A 23,269-nucleotide genomic window follows, 5' to 3' on the forward strand; every position below is an offset into this window, starting at 1 on the left:
ATATGACAGTCTAATTCAGCGAAGTAACATCATAAGATGTAGTCTATTGGTAGATAGTGTTATCATTATTTAAGAACAAAAGTTATTCAAACCTGTTAGAAGCTCATCATCTTTTAATTGTCATAAATAAATACAATCAAATGAAATCATTTGTAACAACAGTAGGAACTGTTTAAATTCCTCAAGATAAAATCACTGTAATTACCTTTACCCATCACTTAGCCGATTTAACTCATCAACTTAGTTTACGAAGAATGCGCACTGCTGAGGAGCCTCACAATAGGACGAAACGGCCATCCAGTGCTTTCAGGTTTCCAACGGTGGTCTAACATCAATCGATTCATAATCTCAATCATAAACTCAAAAATCTACACAGCCCCATACTGATAATGCGAAAACAATTTGAAACCCCATCACTTCTGGATAATAAGCTAATATTACCAGGGTAGGTTTAAGGTGAGAACTAACTGGTTTCGTATACATAAAATGGTGTTTGAATTTTCGTATGACTAAGGCTACAATAAACCTTAATATACGCTCTTTTACACTTTCGTATAACACCACAAAAGCCGAGTTAAGATCAATTTTATGACCTAATTCAATTATGTGTCTGGCAAAAGAGGATGATAAATATTTATCCTCTACTTTTATTGGGTCATTCGATTCTATTCGTTTCTACAACCATTTTGTTACATATTCACACACCCTAATTTTGAGATCACGATTACTTCTCCCTATGTATATGTGACCACACACACACACACACATTTAACAAGTATATATGTGATCAGATTGTTCTAAATGTATTGCACTAATATATCATCATCATATAGTTCTGATAACCATAGTCTTTTCATTGCACTATTAAAATTTATCAAAGGGACTAATTGATTTAAATCCACATTGAACCATTAAAACATTACATTGATCAATAATGTTATTATCAGAGAGTGTGTGTGTGTGTGTGTGTGGATATTTTAGTAATTTAATCATTGAATTCATGAGTCGATTCAAGCTAGAAAACTATGGAAAACCTAAAAGTACTGGATGACCGTTTCATCCTAGTATGGGACTACTCAACAGTGTACATCCACGATCCCGCCTTGCAAGATTCGAACCCAGGACCTGTCAATACAGTGCTTTCAGGTTCTCCATAATGACCTAACATCAATTGAATAGTTTACAGAACAAAGTGATCATCATTTTATCATAAATAAAATATGATTACTTATTGATTAGTGATATCTTTTGTTTATAATAATAATAATTAATCATATGAATCATTATAATTTGATAAGATGACGTAATTCCATTGAATAAAGTTATTTCTTGATTGATTGAATGAATGAATAATCAATAAGAGGTGAATTCATGAATCAATTTAAATTAGATCATCATTGAAAAGCTGGAAGTATTGGATGATCGTTTCGTTCTATTGTAGGACTTCTCATACAGTGCGCATCTACGATCCTGTATGAGGGGTCTTGAAACTAGGACATACAATGGTTGTCTAAATTAAATTAACTCATGAATTCAACTATAGAAATTAATACAATCTTCATAAATCCCAATTGTAATAACAAAAGGAATCCTTAAATTAAACATGATGATTTCATTGGAACTAAATAAGTACATTGACATACATACAAATAACTTCGCCTGGAGACCCTCTGGGGGCTACTGCTAATCCCAAGCCCAGATAAAGGAGGAGAGTGGGCCATGGGGTTAGCGACCCCATCCTACAGAAAACTAACTCGCTAAAAAAACACTAACCAGAAGAAAATTGTTCAAACCATTTAAACTCTGTCCTGGGAGTTAGACGGTCTTCATTTAGAAGAGTTATGACGCCTCATGGTGAAAGTCGAGTTCCTTCGGAAGACACGAGGCTAATGCTCCTTCTGACAACCAGAGCAATTATTTATTTAAGTACATGGAACGCTCGTACAATGTGGGAGACCGGGAGAGTCTTCCGAATTGCTGCATACATACATATGTCGTATCTATCTATGTCGATAATCAGTTAAATAGAAATATCCACACACACACATACATAGAGATACATAATGAAAAAAGAACAACAAATAAAATGAATTACTTAGATATGATTGAGTAGATTGATTTTGTGGTGTCAATACAAGTCAACTGAAAACACATATGTATATCTAGATGTTATGATGATAGTACATAGAAAAGTTGAACGAAAAAAAACAAACAACCATAAATATGTAATAGTAATATGGATAAGAAAAAAACTTTCTTTATATCATTACTAAACCAAGTGTGCAGTTTAATTATATGATTATTTATAGGTAGTAGAAGGGAACTAGGAGATACATCTTCTTGACAAATGCTAATTTCTACGGTGGACTTAATGTCAAGTTAATTAAAACAATGACAATAACATTACAACATTGATTAACAGAGTTCCATTAACACTTAAAAGACTAGTTCAACATGATATTATTCTCTATACAATAATGAATCAATTATAATCATTAACCTACTTGAACTCGAACACCACAATTGTTGTTTGGATCGATCAAAACACATATTATAATTAATTAATTAAAAATCACAATACATAATGAGGAAGAATTTGACATTGTAGATAGGAGAACTTTACAAGTCCTTGTTCGACACTACTGTGGATCTGAGGAGCTCGTCAACATCATACAAAACTCCTAATGTGACTGCACTGAAAACCATGAACGAACGCCAGCTTTCAGATGCATTCCAAGTGAATACCAGTGTCAGACAAGGCTGCCTAATCTCACTGGTGGTGGATGACTGGATTATGAAGACATCCACATCTCAGAAGAAGCATGGAATACAATGGACAGCATGGATGCAACTAGATGATTTGGATCTCTCATATGACTTATCTTTTCTATCCCGTACTCACCAACAAATCCAGGTGAAGACATCCAGTGTAGCAACAGACTCTACAGTTGTAGGCCTCAACATACACAAGGAAAAAAGCAAGATCCTGAAATACAATACACAGAACACCAAGACAATCATACTTGATGGAAATGCTCTGGAAGAAGTGGAAAGTTTTACGTACCTGGAGACCTGATGAACATATGAAGGCATAGATTGGAAAAGCAAGATTAGCATTCCTACCTACAATTGACGAACATCCAGAACTCAAAACAAATATCAGACAACATCAAAGTCATAATATTTATTAAGAACGTCTAGATAGTCCCATTGTATGGAGTTGAAACTTGGGGAACTATCACAACAATCATCTAAAACGTACAAGTAATTCTGAACAGTTGTCTACACAAAATATCCAATGTCCGTTGGCTGGATGATACCATCAACAACAACCTACTGCAATAAAGAATAAACCAACTTCTAGCTCAAGAAGAAATTAAGAAAACCTATTAGAGGTGGATAGGACATACATCTTGACAATCAACAGACTACATCACTAGGCAAGACCTTGTGGAGATATGATTGACAAGCTTATTTTGTGAATAGTTTTTAATATTATTTGTATTTATTTTGTCAATCTTTCACTGTATGTATATTTATCATTAGGTGACTGTACCTGTTGTTTTAGTGAATGACCTTGAACACTTTCCGTTGTGTGACACACATAGTATGACATACTTGTGATTGTTCTCAAATATACTGATACACATACACTCCTTGTTCTACTCTCGCTTGTGATTGAGCTAATTGCATCCTAAATCTAATATTATCCGCATTTATAGACTGTGAATCGGGACATATCATACCTAACAGTGGTTTACATTATTGGAGAGTCCAACAACCTGTACGGAATTATCGAACATTAATAATTGTGGATGTACAGTACCAGACTTAATCTGAACACACAGCAACTTGGTGAATTTAAGTAAAGTCCCTAATTTTATGTTGTATTAATAACTGTTAACATTATTATTTACTCTTTATAACTTGGTTAACACTTTTTCACGTTCATATTTGTCTGGTCCACCACAATTATTTGGTGAGCCCGACATGATACGAACACGCAACCAAATGATAACTATCTATTCTTATTCTATCATAAAATCAATCATTATTTCCTATAAATTACATAACCTGTTTGTAATCGAAATATTACGTAATTCACTAGATGACATAACAAATTCAATAGTATTTCAATTATGAGTAAGCTATAATCATAAATAGTTGGAAATATCCCTAAATCAATATTAATTGAGCTAAATAGATTTATTTATTTAAACATACAAAGGGGAGAACCATATAGATATGCGCCACACAAGTCACTTGATTTGTTTGGGGGCTATAATACAGCATGGATACCCAAACCGAAGCAGGTGGTTTTCTGGGGGGGACACATAGAGCCTTCGACCTAAAGGTCTAATCCACAAGGGAATGGAGAAACGTTAAGAGATACAGTCACAAGGTAGACGGTGACCAACAATTGGTTTATACGCCACGTGTTCCCTTAGGATCCTGGAGCCCATGTGCACCATTGGATTGGAATCAAAGTTTTCCAACTCCCCCTAGGTGGATCCTCCATATCTACCAATCCGATTAAGGCAATGGACATTTAGTTTTCGTTCTCTGAATTTCGTAAACAATAGTGATGCTGCAGGAAGGCAGTGAGTAGGACTTGTTTGGCAGTGGTTGCATGCACGCGGCCATATATATATAAACAAACTTTTAGAAGTTCGTTGATTAACCATTACAGTACAGTACATGAAAGTATATTTAAGTACTTATTGAAAGATCTTTAGTAGTCAAGACAAAAAGGTTGATGATCATAATCATATGAAAATATTATTAGATTAGTGTGAATTACGTAAAATGTGAACTTTATTAACATGCGTATGGCTTCAAGCAATCGGATAGTATCATTAGCTCTAGCATAGAGAGTGTAGCTTATAACCAAGTATCTGGTGAATGATTTTTTTAATGTTTAAAGAGCTATGTTAATGCTGTTCCTAATGGGGTATCAAACAGGAACTGTCTATATGTAGTGAAAACCACAGCGATTTAAGTTAATCTGATATACCTTTGGAGGAGTTATGACACTAACTCAACTACAGGATTAGGTGTGAAAAACTTATCGTAATTAATTCTGCTGTATGGCTGTGGCTACTACATTATAAGAATTGATCATAGGCGGTAACTCTTTGCATATGATCAATAATATATCCTAGATGCAATCCTGAAATTCTATATGCATTTAGGTATAGTCGAGAGTATGATACAATGAATGAAAAAGTGACTTATGTGGTTTTATTACGGTATAGATATTCTGCTCCGGATTTTTGTACTATTGTGCATCATTTACCGACTCTATAAACTATGGGAATTTAATATGTTAACGACATCAAGTTGTGAAATCAAAAGCATTCGTATCGAATTAGTAGCTCAACACACCTACTTAAAGAAAAATCCAATTCAGTATGTAAGATGTTATCAAAAACATGGCACAGAATAGAAGCCAATGACAACTAGTTTACAATTCTATATAGATAAAATGTGCATCATAACTAAACAAAATCTAATTTGGGTGTGGTTTGTTCTCTTTCTACACAAATATTGTCATAATATGTAGTGAGTTCTTACAGTATTATTGAATAAGACAACATATTAAACATATCATATACGAATAACATGATTAGAGAAATGTAATACTATAGATTTTTTGACAACTACAGTCCTCATTTCGTAAGCATGGATAATCCCCGTTAGCTTAACAAGTAGTCCGCATCTACCAACATGGCACAGAATAGAACTTAGTGACCTCAAGGACTGATATCACGTTTTGGTTTGGCCGCCCCTAACATTCTTCCAACCATTTCCAACACTAGTCAGCATTGCGCGTCATGGTAATCGGTGTTTTAATTACAATATTGTAGAGCATTTTGAATGTCACTAACAAATGGGATCTAGAACATGCTTTACGTCATTTTTGGAACTCAATAGATAGATGAATGTATGTTACATTATAGCGTTACTATTCACCCCGAGATTTTAACCCAGTATCTAGTACCGCTTCACACTCTGATGGAATATTCAAAAAGAGGTACTATTAAGAGCTTGCAATTTCCCCTTGATGATGTGTTAGCGATAGAGGAAGACGGTAGTGGAGTTTGAATTTCAGTGTGAATAACTACAGTGCGATGCAAGTAAATAAAACTGACGAGCTTGAAATAGGGCGAAATACAAAGCCTAGATTACGTTGCTAGTCACATACCAAATATATTAAAAAAAGAATGAACATAGACGTTTTAATCAAATAACATACATATTGATTATGAAATAGAAGAAATACTACAAAATAATGAAGGCCATTAGTGTACGAATTATCTTAGCAATGTATTCTTTTATAATTGCAAGATGTTGGCTCAGTGGTTTAAATATTTACAACTGAAGAATATCTGGAACTCAAAACAAATATCTGTTAACCAACACTAAAGTCACAATTTTCAATACAAATGTCAAAACAGTTCTATTGTATAGGGAAGAAACTTGGACAACTACAAAAGCCATTATCCAGAAGATACAAGTGTTTATTAACATTTGTCTACACAAAATACTTCAGATCCATTGGCCAGACACTATCAGTAACAACCTACTGTGGGAGAGAACAAATCAGATCCCAACGGAGGAAGAAATCAGGAAGAAGCGATGGAAGTGGACAGGACACACATTGTGGAAAGCATTCAACTGCATCACAAGGTAAGCCCTCACTTGGAGTCCTCAAGGTTAAATGAGAAGAGGAAGACCAAAGAACACATTACGTCGAGAAATGAAGATAGACATGAGAAAAATGAACAAGAATTGTATGGAACAAGAAAGCAATAACGAGGACAGAGTGGGTTGGAGAATGCTCATCGGGGGTCTATGTTCCATTGGGATTAACAGGCGTAAGTAAGTAAGTAAGTAAATGGGTTATAAATTTCATTACAAAAAAAGAGAACAACAAATGATATTCACTTGTAGTGTTTTCTAATATGAAATTTCAATATTTGATATTCAATATACACTTACAATATATATCTAGTACTATGGATTCTATTGAATAAATCAATGATAGAAATGAGTATACAAAACACATTGAGATGAACAATAGAAGATGAATTATTGAAATAATTTGATAATTAAAAGTAGAACAAATAGAGCAAAAAAACAATATGATATAATTTCATTTAGAAAGTATACAAGGAATACAAACAATGATAGATATTAAGAAGAATGTAAAGATTATGTAAATCGTTGTATTATGGTTATAGTTTTAATATTGTTAACAAGATTTAAGTGATTTTTTCGGTTACCTTAGCAATAAGATAAGGCGAGACTATCATTTATGGATGAACCAATCAGGTATAAGATAATACGCTTCGGATATTGGCACGAAATACACTCATCCAATTTGGTTAAATAGAGTTTTGACATCATAGCTGATGTAAGTTCGTGATGAAAACCTGAAATCTAATTCCTCAGACAGGCTTAGAACCTTCATTTGGTCCTAGTTATTAGGTGGACCCTGTCAAGGTCAGTCTAGCTTAGCTCAAAGGTCGTTCATAAATTATAGTCTCACCTTAGAGAATTGATAAGTATAGTACATTTTAAAATTACATCAAAAAAACAATTCCTAAATGATATAATTAATTCTACTTGTCATCTAAGGATATTTTCGTTTCAAATATAGTTACATAGATAAAATCTGTGCAATATACAAAGGTATGCACAGATAATAAAGTGCTTTACCCTATACGTATTGATTATTAAACAAGATACTTATATTTAAACGGATTGACAGAGTATTATGAAATAGAAATGGAGAATGTAGGATAAAACTGACGACAATGAACTGTTAGTGATTTAAAAAAACAATAATAATAATAACAATGTTAAATTTATTATTTAATGTATGCTCTTGCTGCCCCCCTAATACTCTGGTACGACCTAGGGTGGGAAGAGTCAGCTCTCCCTCTCCAAATACTCTCAGATGGCCATGTGCATACAGCCACTGTCACACAAGTCCTACTCACTGCTTTGTCGTGGCTGGGTTGTTTTGTACGAAATAAAGAGGATGAAGAGCGAATGTCCGGCCCTTGAACCACGTTGGTGGACATGGAGGATTTACATAGAGGAGTTGGAAAACCCTCATTCAAAAACAACGATGCATATGAGATTGTAGTATCCTGAGGGAAAAAATGGCGTATGAACCAATCGTTGGTCACCGGCTACCATGGGACGGCATCTCCTGACATTGTTCCACTACCTTGTGGATCAGACCTTTAGGCCAAAGGCTCCAGGTGTGGCCCCATAAGAAAACCACCTCCCTCGGTTTGGGTATCCAGGCCGTATCACAGCCCTCACACAAATCATGTGACTTGTGTGGTGCATATGTATTCAGTGCCCCGTTGTACGAATATTTATGTGTTCAACTAAATAAATAGTGTGTGCTTGTTAACATAAATCAATTAATTACATGGAACCTGAAGAATTGCAGCCAACTCGAGAAAAAAAACCATTGCTGAAGTGTTGAACTATGTTTTTCTGTTAAAAATTGATGAAAAACTTTTGAATAATAGTTTGATAAGACATACACATACATACATACATAAGTAGAAAGTTGTTAATCACATTTTATTATGTAACCAACTTATATAGTATTCGAGGAAACTGAAAGCTACCTTCACTCTCTTCTTCAACACCGATAATTTCAAGCTTATCGATATTACAATAGATAATTCAATTTGATAAGGAAAAGTAAATTTCAATGGTTGAGATTATGAGTCAATTGAAGTTAGACCACCATGGAAGACATGGACGCACTGGACGGCCTTTTCGTCTCACCATGGGACCCCTCAGCAGGGTACATCCACGATTCCACCTCGCGGAATTTGAACCCAGGACCTATCAGTCTCGCGCGCGAGCGTCTAACCACTAGACCACTGAGTTGGTCGGCATTCAACGATGGTAATGTCTAATTTCAAGTAATCCACGAAATTGAGCGACACATCCACCATTGTCATCAATGAGTTACTATCTCACAACTGACCAAGTTGTAATTTTCATTACATAAAGACATTCGTCAAAGAATCATAAAGCAGAAAACCAGGACACTTCTGAAATCTCCACAAAACTCAATACTGAGAATAGAAAGTTAAATACCCTCCGAAGTCTTTGATTTACTGGAGACTTACATATTACTTAAGTGTTCTTCCTCTTCCACCTTACGACAACACATGTTGTAGCTCACATTAACCTTAAAAAGTTGGGTATATATATTGTACAAATGATGTGCCTATAGTCTTCCTATTTTCCGCCCAACTACTCGTGAATGAATCAATTATGAATACTTAATTTGATTGAAATATAAAATTTTTCATCATGGCTCTACACTAATATATATACGTTTTACAATAATAATATAATACTCATAGAGTGGATACGTTACGTAATAATTACATAATGACATTTAAATTAACATTCAGTAATTGGAAGAGAGAGGATTATTAATATTCAAAGTAATCAAGAAGTTGCTATGTTGCGTAATATAAGAAACAAAGAAGGAATAGAATTTTACCGGATGGTCAATAGGATAGTAGTTACGTAAGAATCAAGAGATGAATGTTGAGAAGTTATAAGGCTCAAAAGCGATAGAAACAAAATTACAAAATTTTTTTTTTTTTAAAATTAAAATAAAAATGGAAGAAGCATGAAAAATAGTTCTTCTGACGGAAATGTTATACTGAAGGCCAGGGTAGAAAAAGTGGTTGTACGAATTTCTTTTGGATGCAAAGGTCAGGTTCGTACAACCACTTTCTCTACCCTGGCCTTCAGTATAACATTTCCGTCAGAAGAACTATTTTTCATGCTTCTTCCATTTTTATTTTAATTTAAAAAAAAAAAAATTTTGTAATTTTGTTTCTATCGCTTTTGAGCCTTATAACTTCTCAACATTCATCTCTTGATTCTTACGTAACTACTATCCTATTGACCATCCGGTAAAATTCTATTCCTTCTTTGTTTCTTATATTACGCAACATAGCAACTTCTTGATTACTTTGAATATTAATAATCCTCTCTCTTCCAATTACTGAATGTTAATTTAAATGTCATTATGTAATTATTATGAAATATAAAATTGTATAACGTATAAGATTAGTCATTCACTATATAAAAATTTATTTAACGCCTACCAAGATGAAAATCATTTGACAAAGTAAAAAAAAGAGTATCATGTTACTAGCAACAGTCAATGATAAAACGACTAGACCATCAGTTGCTAAATGCTAAGTTCGAACCCCGTTTAAGTTTACATCAGTTTACTTAATCGGGTAGTATTATTAGATTTTACACTTAAAGTGTGCTTCATATACAGTTAACCTGGTAATCCAGTCCAATAGTATTTTGAATACAATCAAATGACATAATTTTCGGTAAGATTTCTTCCAACAATCTGCATGAAGCTAACGTTATATAAAACTTGGCATCAATATGTCTCGGTTATAACGGTTATATGATTACTAAGCAGAGATGAAAAGATAGATAAAATTAACAAGATAAGAAGTTGAGAAATGAAAATATGAGTATTTATAACAGTGAAATATAAATTTGTTGGGTTTTATCATATATGAAACTTATCAACTGAATGTACTTGACATACTCCAGTTTTGATGCTCACATGGAAATTTGAAACCAAATACCATGTCACTTTAAATGTCAACATGTTATCATCCAATTAATGACTGAGTCTGGACAACCACTAGCTTATTTTATTTAGTTAAACATATAAATATTGGTACAAGGAGGCATTAAACAGATATACACCACATAAATCATACGATTTGTGTGAGGGCTGGGATTTTGCCTGGGTGCTAAAACCGAAGCAGATGGTTTAATTAAAAGGCCACACCCTGAACCTTTGACCTAAAGGTCTAATCCACAATACAGTGGAGCAACGTAAGGAGATACAGTTCCATGGTAGCCGGTAACTAACGATTGCTTCACCCCCCCATTTGTTCCTTCAGGATACTGGAGCCCATGTGCACTATCGGTCTAGAATCCAAGTTTTCCAACTCCTCTAGGTGGATCCTCTGTATCCACAATAAACCACTGGCTTACTTGACGGGTATGAATTTATTTGTAAAGATTTGTATTTTACTACTGTTCATATTGGTGATTGTAACTGATCTCCTTCTATAATGATATATATGCATTCTAAGCGGATAGTCTAGGAATTAGCATTCAATCACAAATATCAGTAAATTTTAATTTTGTCGGGATCATAGACAAAAATTATCAAATAATCAAAAGGTAAGCAATATACAACATAAATGTTAAGCGGTTTTAAAAGATCATAAGTAATTTCAGTAAAACTCGTGAATTCAATATACCCCTCCCTATATATATATATATATATATATATATATATATATATATATATATATACGTTATCCCAGCAACAATGTTTTTTTATAATTAAACTGCCAAATAAAAGTCAAACAGGAGACAATATCACAGTAAGAATGAAAAACAAAACTATTGGGAATGCATAGATTTATGTGAGAGTGTTGAGTCATATTCATTACTAAACGATTATTTTCCTGTATCTAAAAAACCCCAGAGAGATAAATGTAGACAACGACAAAAATGTGAAAACTCAGACATAGATGACAAATGTACACATATATATATATACAGTAACTGGTAGACGCCTTAATTATGACGAGGTTCTATCACTAACGCAGACAACAACTTAATGTTTTATGTCAACGAACGTGAATGACTAATTGAATAATAATAATAATAATAATAATAATAATAATAATAATAATAATAATAATAATAATAATATGTAGGGGGTAACAAACAGTGAAATCACTTCTATGTTTACAATCATTGAGTGTATTCAATATTTTTATAATAGGAGAGAGAGAGAGAGAGAGAGAGAGAGAGAGAAAGAAAGAAAGAAAGAAAGAAAGAAATAGAAGAAAATAAATTTTATTTTTCGAAGGAAATAGGTAATAATTACCAAGATGTATTTCATCTTCCATTTTATATATTGTACTGAACAGTAAACTTTTCAAAAGGAGTGAATAGCTCTTCCTTTTTTTTTTAGAAAAAAGTGAGACATAAAGCATACTGTACTGTTAGTAATAAGATAAGATCAATATTTACCCGTTTCTATCGGGTCGATGAAATATTCACTTTTTGTTAAAGATGCTAGAATATTCCACGAGAACCCTTATTGTAGTTTTATATCACATGTTGGCCTTAGGTAAAATGATCACCAAACATGAGAGAATACTGGCCCTCGAATTCCCTGGTACAGACGGGGAGTGAAGAGAGTCAGCTGTCCCTCTCGAAATGCTCTCACATGGCCACGCGTATATAGCCTCTGTTAGGAAGTCCTACGATGAGTCCACCTAGGGGAGTTGGAAAACTGGGATTCTAAACCGATAGTGCACATGGGCTGGCTCCAGTATCCTGAAGGAACAAATGGTGGATGAACCAATCGTTGGTCACCGGCTATCATGGGACTGCATCTCCTTACGTTGCTTCACGACCTTGTGGATAAGACCTTCAGGTTGAAGGCTCGGGGAGTGGCCACCTAAGAAAACCACCTGCTTCGGTCTGGGCACCCGGGCAGTAGCTCAGCCCTCACATATATTAAATGAGATTTGTGTGGCACATATGTATTTGGTGCCTCCTTGTACCAATATCTGTGTTAAAATAAATAAATAAATAACTGGCCAGTTGATTTCTCTTAGTATATGACTCCTTAGTAGTGTACATATACGAAGCAATCAATTTATTTATTTAAAAACATAAACATTGGTAAAAGGAGGCATCAAATAGATATGCGCCACATAAACCATTCGATTTATGTGAGGGGTGGGATACTGCCCGGGTGCCCAAATCGAAGCACGTAGTTTTCTGAGAAGGACACATCCGGAGCCTTCAACCTAAGGGTCTGATCCACAAGGCAGTGAAGCAACTTCAGGAGATGCGATCTCAAGGTAGCCGGTCACCAATGATTGGATTATACCCCATTTGTTCCTTTAGGATACTGGAACCCATGTGCACCATTGATTTGGAATCAGGGTTTTCTAACTCCCCTAGGTGAATACTCCGTGTCCAACAGTCTGGTTAAGGCGTTGGACATTCGATTTTCGTCCTGTCAATTTCGTGAACAACACCTCCGCCGCGAGAATGCAGTTAGTAGGACTTCCCTGACAGTGGTTGTATGCACATGATCATGTGATAGCATTTCGAGAGGGAGAGTTGACTCTCCCTACTCTCGGCCTTACTAGGTCATTCTGGGGCCAAAGCTATAGACTTACTATCCCATAATTGATTATCTTTTAAATCAATCAATTGGACTCATTAACATTAAACATAATTCTCAATTACAAAATAGATAAATTGATTAACTAATTAATTTCTTTTTGTATTCTATAAGATCATTTGATATAAGATAAATAATTTACTTAGAAATACATTACTAAAGTACTCAAATTTGACTAATGTCCTTAGAAATTTTGATTAACAATTAAAGAATAGTTTATTTGAAGAAAACAAAAGAAAAGAGAACGAGGGAAATCAATAAAGTTCTGGACGAGGACAAATTTATTGATAAGTAAAGGTTACTATTTACTTCAACAACAAGAAACAATGAAGAAGTGGTTACGAATCGAATTTATGAATATTAAATAGAATTTTTTAGAATACTGTTTTAAAGCCTGTGCTTTGCTATGGATAACGACAATTTAGTAATGTTAATAGTTAAAATCACGAGTCAATTGAAGCTAGACCAAAATAGAAAACCTGGAAGCACTGGATGACCGTTTCGTCCTAGTATGGGACTCCTCAGCAGTGCGCATACATCATCCCACCCCCACGAGATTCAAACCTGGGACCTATCAGTCTCGCACGCGCGAGCGCTTAACCATCTCCACAAAATTCCTTCTGATAATTTAGTAATGCACAAATTAACTGTTTCATGAGAGACACACACACAGAGAGAAAGAGAGTGGAAACAACTGGATACATTTGAGTTAGAATCGATAGTTCAATAATTTCTAAAATCATCAGAACTCATATTTTTACAGTATAGACTAGACTTGAAAATATATATCACTAAAAAGCTTTTAATAACTGAAAAACAAGCACTTTCTTGTTTATTCTAATTTCCATAACGAAAAATCAAGCAATAGTATTTCACAATTACATCAGTGATGGTAAATCAGTTGGTGAGGTTGTGAATTTACATTGACTGAGATGGTTGAGCCACGTGTAACGTATGCCTGAACATCGATTACCAAGACGCGTAAGTTAGTGGCGGCGAAACCAAAACGTGGCACCAGTCCTTGAAGTCACTAACTCCTAGTCTGAGCCATGTTGGTAGATGCGGACTACTCGGTTGGGGTCCACGTGACTATCGTAACCAATGATTGGAGACTGTGGGTGACATGACTCAGAATCGATCATAATGGCGTTGGTGTTTACACTCTGTCTCCCCTCAAACAGTGAGATTAAAATTACTTTATAGCTTTCTTTCTACGAACTAATTCTTTCTCCCTGTATCAGACAGACTAGCTGAAATTAGCATAGAGGACCAATGAATTAATGAATGCCAGAAAACAGCATCGGATAATTATTTCATCCAAGTTCCGGACAGTTTCACAATTTATCACGCCTACAATTCCATACAACAGTATATCAAAAATTTATGAAGCGGTACAAACTTAATCCAATATTATTATTTGTGATTTATTGTCTCAGAACTCTTGATTAACCTTAAAGGACATACGTATTCATGTCATTGAAACTTTGAGGAAACTCATCTTGAAGTAAGTTAATCATAAGTGAGTAAAATAATGACTTCATTGGATTAAGCTATTTGACATCTAACCTCCAATGATCACAGTTTCAAACTTCAATTCATCCGCTTTAATTTACCTAGTCCTATGATATCATTAAGACAAATACAAACAGCATGGATCAGAGTTACATAGAAAAACGTTCATTAGATAAATGAGTTTTAATGAGCATATAATAAGTAGTATTATAATGTTATGAGGTTATTCTTAAAGATTTTTGTGTAATTCGTAACAGTCATATTTTATTCACTAACCATACTACAATCTTTAATTAATAAACTTAGACATTTAGACAGATTCTAAATCATACCACTTAACATTTCAGAAAATTGGTTACAATAATCACATAGATTCTAATCAGATAACCTGCATCTACTAACATGACTAAGATCAACAGTCAATAATATTATGAACTGCGAGGGGGTGTCACGTTTTTGCTTGCCCATGCGTAGTTATCTTTCAACATATTCTTACAGCAATAACCACTACGCGTTGTCAAGGTCAGTGATGACTGGGCATGCACAATACAACTACTTCAGTCAATAAAGATTCACAAACTCATCAACTGATTTACCACTTATGCCTAATACTGCTACTTTATGCCCGATGTCAACATTGTTCTCTTTGATAAATCCAAATATAAGTGAGGAATATAATAAAAACCAGTAAGATTGTTTTTTATTGAAATAAAACATTGTAGTAATTAACTTACTATGGATTTTGTTTTCTCGGGACGTGTAGCAATCGGTGGTGGATGTATACCACTATTATTGACAATCATAGTATTATTAGTATTATTATTTAAAAGTAAAATTGTTCGTTGACAAGAAGGTGTACCAGCAAGTGATTCACGTCGTGGTGTAGGTACCGGAGTTGCAGATCCTGCTGGAGACGGGGATGACTGACCTGAAGAACAATATTGAATAGTTGCATTGTTAGAAATGTCAGGAGGTGATAGAATGCCATCAGCAAATCGTCTTGGTAGACCAGGTGATAAAGGGGGTGGTGGATTATTTAAATGTGAATGAATTTGTGGACGCCAGGGAGTTTTTTGATTTGTTTGGTTGATAAAATCTAGATTGGATTGTTTAGAGGACAATGATGATGAAGATGGTTGCATCACATAAGGAGATGGATGAGGCGGCATAGAACGATTATTGACGCTCGTGACAGTGCTTAAATTAGTAGAGGAGCCCATACTTACTGATCTTATTTCATGATCTGAATGGATCTAAATGAAATCAAAAGAAGAAACAAAAATCAACTCGTTCTGATCAGATCGAATTAGATAATTTTTAAAATAAAAAAATCCATTTTTATTAACTTCTAACAATACGATTTTAGTTCTGTAGCGACAAAATATCTCAAACAACACCTGTTAGAACAAAAATCGATGCTACTCAATCATTTGATGACGATACACTGCAAAATTTCAACGGTGGTAATCAGAGTTAAGTTTCATGATGAATGTTACAAGTAAGAATAAAAAACAGTGCTTATAAGTTATTGAAGTGTTTATGGTAGTATTCACAGTAGATACATACTGAAAGGATGTTTTTGATATGACATCAGTTTTGAGCAATGCTACAGCTACTGTTTATATCTAAAATATCCTAGAGGTAAAAGTTAACAATCCCTTACAGACTGTATTTTAGTCTTACAAAACGAACTCTCACTTCTTCGTGGCATTTTCTTCATGGACCTATGGATCGAATCCCATATACCTATCCTTGTTTTCCGATAATTTGTCTTTTTATATCAAAAAACCGTGGCCAGTTAATCCCAACATTGTGGGGCGTCAGACAATTATCTATCTGAAGCAATAAATGCAGATTGTGCGATATTGTGTACTTATTGCTGTTGGATACTAACACCGTTGGATTCCGAACCAGTGGTCTAGAGGTTAAGTGTTCGCGCGCGAAACTGAGGGTTTTGGGTTCAGTTTCCGGATGAGGGGTCGTGGATGCGCACTACTGAGTCCCATGCTAATGGTGGCCTAAATGAGATCAGTTCGTGGCATAAACTATGAAAACTCTACAATCTCCACAAGTCCTGCTATATTAACCATCTTTTAACGCCATTTGTTAATGTTCAAGGCCAACTAACAACTACATATACAGGTTTGCTGCTTTTTCTTGGGGCAGATAAAGTGGTTATATAGGCAGTTTTAGTCGAAGCTGCTTAATCGGTTCATTTACTTTCAATTTCGTCATCAATGATATTCTGAAAACAGCTGTGAAGAAAGTACATGACGACATAGAACGGTAAACTGGAGAGACAATTTTCAAAGTTGAGCATTCGTATGATATTACCTTAATGTAGCATAAACACAAATTAATTCAATTACACTTCATTAGTTGGAAACGACTGTTGAAATGTCTAGAATCCGATTATATGAGTATTTGATCCCACGATGATGATGGTACCATGGGAAATAATATCGGTTTACGAGTAATAAAAACTAAAACGTTTATACCAATATGGAACATTTTCAGCAACATTTAGATATTAGTTTGGTTGTAAATGGTTGGATGAATGAAGCCATCATGATAGCAGTTCTACTCTATATTTGTAAAAACTGGTTACTATGTGCTCTATCATCAATGGTAACACGATATAAGTAATGCAGGAATCTAGCAATATATATGTTCAGACATAGAGATGGTAATCCAATCACTGTATAACTCGTGCTCTCAAAATGTTGACACAGAAGATCCCACACCATGCATTATTCGCCAACTTTGCAGCTGGAGGAGAAAACTGTAGAGATAGTTAGTTAATGACAAGATGTCATGAAACAATAGACAGTTAGTTGCATTGAATTGGCACTTATGGGTCTATTATGACATCACCTGATGAAATTTTAAGAAACATACAACTCAGGATAATATCATAATAAAAACTAGTGATAACTTTATAAGTAAAGATGGATAGTGGCTAGCAGTCGAAACCAGGACGCGAATGTCGTCGTATTTAGGAATCCTCAACTGGATTTACCTACATCTCACAGTTGATATTCACTCTGGGACTCGAATCCAGTACCGACTGCTTCAAACGCCATCGTGTTATCCATCTAGCTACACAGTCCTGATAGCCAATTTCTTGTGCAATGGGGTGAAGTTTAAATCCACTTGCCATCAGGAATCAGTATCTAAGTGGATAACGTGATAGCGTTTAAAGCGAACGGTACCGGGTTCGAGTCCCGGAGTGAACATAAACTCTGAGATGCAGGTACATCCACCTGACGAGTCCTAAATAGGACGAAATGCGTGTCAAACTGGATTCGAATGCTAACCACTATCCGTCTTTGCCTATAATGCTCGTGAATTAAGGCAATATCGAGAAAATTTTGTACAGGATGCACATATGCCAATAGGAGAGTGACTGATCAATTGTAGTTCTAAATATCAATGGGAAGATTCGAGTGAACAATACCAAGGGAATTCAGTGATAACGTTGTTTTAGACTTTATAATCAAATTGTCCATAAAGACAAGAAAAAATCCACCATTTTAACTGGATGAAATATGCCTTAGTTGTGAATTATAATCGAATTGCCCTTTAAAATAAGAAATATTCTTATTCAGTTACTAACTATACGACTTTCTCTATTACCTTTTCACAATATCACAATTTCACGTTATGTGATACGACTTCCCTGTCGTAACAAAATATCCTAAGGTGTTAATTATAGAGAAATAGATCACCATGGTGGGGGGGAGGGGAGGACATGATGTAATATTAATCAAACAACTATGGTTAAATTAGAGAAAATTATTACATTAATTGAAGTTGCAGAATAATAAATAAGAACTTTCGTCTAAATTTGAACGAATAGTTTCACAATATTTGGGCGCCGAGTTAATTTGAGACACTAAAAAGAAGAATATATTTGTAAAATCTCAGCGAATGAATTTTAAGTAAATCCAACGTTTCGTCTGGCAATCTGGTCCAAGCTTTTTCAAGGAAAATCCATTTGCTATCAGGAATCAGTATCTAAGTGGATAACGTGATAGCGTTTAAAGCAAACGGTACCGGGTTCGAGTCCCGGAGTGAACATAAACTCTGAGATGCAGGTACATCCACCTGACGAGTCCTAAATAGGACGAAATGCGTGTCAAACTGGATTCGAATGCTAACCACTATCCATAGATATTTTCCTTGAAAAAACTTGGACCAGATTGCCAGGCGAAACGTTGGATTTACTTAAAATTCATTCGCTGAGATTTTACAAATATATTCTTCTTTTTAATGTCATTAATTGAAGTTGTTTAAAAGAACAATCGTAAATATTTCGCGGTTAAAAAACTCTGGATGAGTTGTTCTGTTCGGTTGCTTTCTTTAATTTGGTTGAAAAAAAGACGTTTATACATATTCTTCATCTTTTTGTAAGTCTTATTCCAAATCATTTCTATATCATATCGAATTCGAACTCCATCCCCATAGCGCTGTAATAGCTACAATTGTTTCAAATGACTTCACTTTCTTTTTTTCCTTTCTTCATTTCTCTCCCTTTCGAATCCCACTTTGTTTATCCTATATTATATTATTTATAACTTTCGTTTGTTCCTACATGTACAAAAAATTAAGTGTGGTAATTTACCCTGGTTAAATAACTGTCTACTTCAATGTTATAAGTTAATTTATTTAGATAACTTATTTATCCACAAATAAAGATAGTACATTATTCAATATCATGAATCTTATTTATTTAAACACATCCCAACCGTAGCTGATACCCCCAACCACAACCCGACCGTATTTGCTACTTTGACGCAGTGGTCGGGCTTGCCTATCGTGATGACCCAACCGAGCTATATTGGCTGGAACATATGTTCCTTTAGGCAGATCGATTGGAGAACGGTAAGACTAAAAGCAGCAACTCAAGGTCTGAGGGCGAAGTCGTACTGCTGACTGTAGAGGGGTGTGACAGCAGTAAGGTGTTTCCCTCGGACAACCAGCATCTGCAGTGATGATGCCTTCTCAAAAGGAAGGGAGGGGTTAGAAAACGTTGACCCTAAAAATGTTATACCTTACCTTTCCTCACGGGTTTCCGTCTCCGGCGGTAAAGTCCTTTGAAGAACGGAGCTAACACATTAAAAACCTCCCACGAAAAGGCCGTGCGCGACCGGCTTCAAGCAGTTGTCCCTTGAGCTCTGCGGTCACGCTCGCAAGTCGCTAAAACCAGCACTAATCCGATTTCCTTTTCAGGTTCCTCAAGAAATACCCTTCCACGGTGTGGGCAACCGGGAAGTGATATCAGCCCACATACCCGTAACAGCACATGAGGTTAAGTTGGTCACATTCAAATCCTTCCTACACATCCTAGTAACTCTCTTATCTCCACGACTAACCCTTCTCACGTCCCTTTAAAAAGTAATATCAACATCAACTGGAATCTTTCTGAAGAGACATGTTACCTAGATTTCTGCAGTTACATGTTATTTGTTTCTTTAAAGTATAAACTCGATGACATTTTCCTGATTTATATTTTCGTAATAACCTCTGGTGTCATTGGATCGGTTACTATCGCTTTTAGTTTGTTAGCCTTGTCATATAACGCCAGGATCATTGGATGTTACGTTATAAATAAAGTTGCTCCATTTCAATTCCCGACATTTGTATGGAACTTAAAGTTACTCTGAAAGTACTATCATCTCTATCAGCGTGTGAATTATTAACATATTGTTCTATTCTGATCTATTCGAGTTCTTACAAATTCTATCGTATTGGAAGAATCTTCAATCATTCACAAATAGAACTTACCATAGGCCAACTGCTATTAAGTATTAAAATAGAGGTGGAGTTTTACACTACGAAAAAAGAAATAAGCCAATATGGTTTTTCATTTAAAAAAAAGAAACGAGAAAAACCCACTACACAAACTATACAAATTTCCAGTGAATGAACAACTTACCCCGGGTTCAGTAGCCCCTCTATGAGATACCATATTAGAATGATGATGATGTTGATAAGAACCAGGTGTGCAAGTAGTGTTTCCAACGACGCATGTATGATTATGAAGCGCTGGGGCTAATGGAGGTAAGGTAAGTGAAGATTGATGAATTGCTTGGGAATCAGATATCGAATTAAGAAGAGTTGTGTTAGCTGCGTTATCCATAGATGGATTAGATATTGCAGAATAATTTAACGCTTGACCTGAAGGACTAAATGATAATTTATGCAGAAGAAGCGGTGCAGGTATAAGTTCAACTCCATTGATGACGGCTGGTGGTGCTGGCCCACTTCCTGTACTTGAAGAATAACTACTACCTGAACTACTGTAACTACTTGACGGAGGAATAGCTACATTGGAACTACCAGAAGGACTAAGAACCATTCCAGACATTTGGATACCACTGGAACCACCAACACCTCCATGACCGCTACTACTACTTCGACTAACAGCACCACCACTACCACTTCCACTTCGACTTCCAATACCTTCACTACTGCCACGACCACTGCTTAAACTGCTACTTCTTGGTCCGACATCAACTGAACATGATATTCTAGTTAATGAGGTAACACGTTCTGTATCCGGTGTACAACATTTGGTACAATTTGATGCTGGTAATGAAAGTGCTTGACTAATATTTGAATCGTTTGAAGTATTAATTTGATCAGTTGAAGACAGATCCAATGCTAAAATGTTTAATTGATTGCACAAGAAAAAAATTTTTTAATTAGTCGAGTGATTCGTAAAAACAACTGTAGTAAAATCCAGTATTTAAGAACAGAACTACACTTAAACTTGTGATCAAACATACAATGGGAAATCTGGAAGATTTATAACTAATTAATGGTTGATAGATACATACATCCTTCAAAGTTTAAATATTGAAAGGGATTCTTAATCGAACTGTACATTGCATTGAGAATATAACGTACATTCAGTGTTCATTTTATTTACTTAAACATATAAACATTGGTAAAAGGAGGCATCAAATATATATGAGCCACATAAATCATTCGATTGGTGTGAGGGCTGGGATACTTTCCGTGTGCCCAGAACGAAGCAGGTGGTTTTCTTAACGGGCCACACCTGGAGCCTTCGACCTAAAGGTCCAATTCAAAAGGCAGTACAGCAACGTAAGGAGATGTCGTCCCATGGTAACCGGTCGCCAACGAGAGATTCATACGCCATTTGTTCCCTCAGGATTCTGGAGCCCATGTGAACCATTGATTTGGAATGAGGGTTTTCCAACTCCCCTACGTGAATTCTCCATATCCACCGACCCAGCTAAAGCGTCGGACGTCCAATTTTCGTCCTCTCAATTGTGTAAACAGTAATGCGGCGAGAAGACAGTGAGTAGGATTTGAGTGACAGTGGTTGTATGCACATGATCGTGGAGAGCTGACTCTCTCCACTCTCGGCATTTGGGGGGGGGAGAATTCAAATGCAACTATTAAATACAGAAAGAATAAGAATGTGACAATACTTTAATGATACCACAATAATGACTATTTCCACAAGAAAGCTTTTGATATATTGAGAGAAAGGACAATCCATTTGTATAACATTAATAAGAAAATTAGTGATCACTAAGCAGCTTTTTGATTCGTTCCACTTAGAAATTATTACTTAACAAGTGAGCATTCTCAATCTGACAAAGGATAAGATTTAGATTATTTAAGCTAACACTGACTTGTAAGCTGTCTTGGTTTGTTTAATGATTTTCACAAATGGATATAAATATTACTGTATAGTAAAGTAAAGAAGGGTGAAGATCTAGTTGAAAACAATATTGTTCACTTATATTGTTGTGTATGCTAATTATATATATAGAGATGTAAGTAGTATGTAGCAGCAGTCAGCAGTGCAATGCTTGTCGAAAGAAGGTTGAAGTAAAGAAAACAGAAACGAATCGGAATAAAAACAGAATTGAGAGAATCATAAAGGATATAAAGGATAACTGAAAGGTGTACACATGATGTAAGATTTTTACATTTTACTAAATCACTGTGTGATTGTGAGTTAAACAAAAAAATTGATCTTTCCTACCTAAGTTCTCGTTCACTTAAATGTGTTATTCTAATTTACACAATAGGAATTCTTAATATTTAAGGTTTGCACAGTATCACTGAATTTTACCAAGTTAGAACTCAACAATCATCATTGAAATTTAGTTAAATCAATAACAAATAGTTAGTCAGTAACTACGTAGAACTTCGAACGTACGTACATCAATTCAAGTTGCCATACCACATTAGCACAAGGATACAATTGTCGATTCAAATCCCGTAGTGGTAGAGGTAGTAAGAGTATAAGCAGTAATCGGAAACATTAGGGTTTGAAGATGTTATTCAAGGAGCATAATCCAGTGAAATAAATTTGGAAAGAGAAAAAAAGGGACAAGGAGAATCCAGGAGATTAGAATTTGAGAGAACATAAAAAGTGGACGCACCTGCGCGATT

At 35.2% G+C, this 23,269-nt stretch overlaps 1 protein-coding gene across 1 annotated transcript in view; it reads right to left on the reverse strand.

The window, feature by feature from the left end:
• PAK3_2 (Serine/threonine-protein kinase PAK 3) overlaps window positions 1–23,269 on the reverse strand; it is an 84,560-nt gene that overhangs the window by 47,578 nt on the left and 13,713 nt on the right. The window contains exons 6-7 of the mRNA XM_051215289.1: window positions 20,769–21,496; window positions 15,565–16,083 (exon numbers count right to left, since the gene is read on the reverse strand). Of these exons, the coding sequence (XP_051068494.1) occupies window positions 15,565–16,083; window positions 20,769–21,496 (1,247 nt within the window). The remainder of the gene's footprint in view (window positions 1–15,564; window positions 16,084–20,768; window positions 21,497–23,269) is intronic.

This window comes from Schistosoma haematobium, chromosome 2 (genome assembly GCF_000699445.3).
Source record: "Schistosoma haematobium chromosome 2, whole genome shotgun sequence".
Lineage (NCBI taxonomy): Eukaryota > Metazoa > Platyhelminthes > Trematoda > Strigeidida > Schistosomatidae > Schistosoma > Schistosoma haematobium.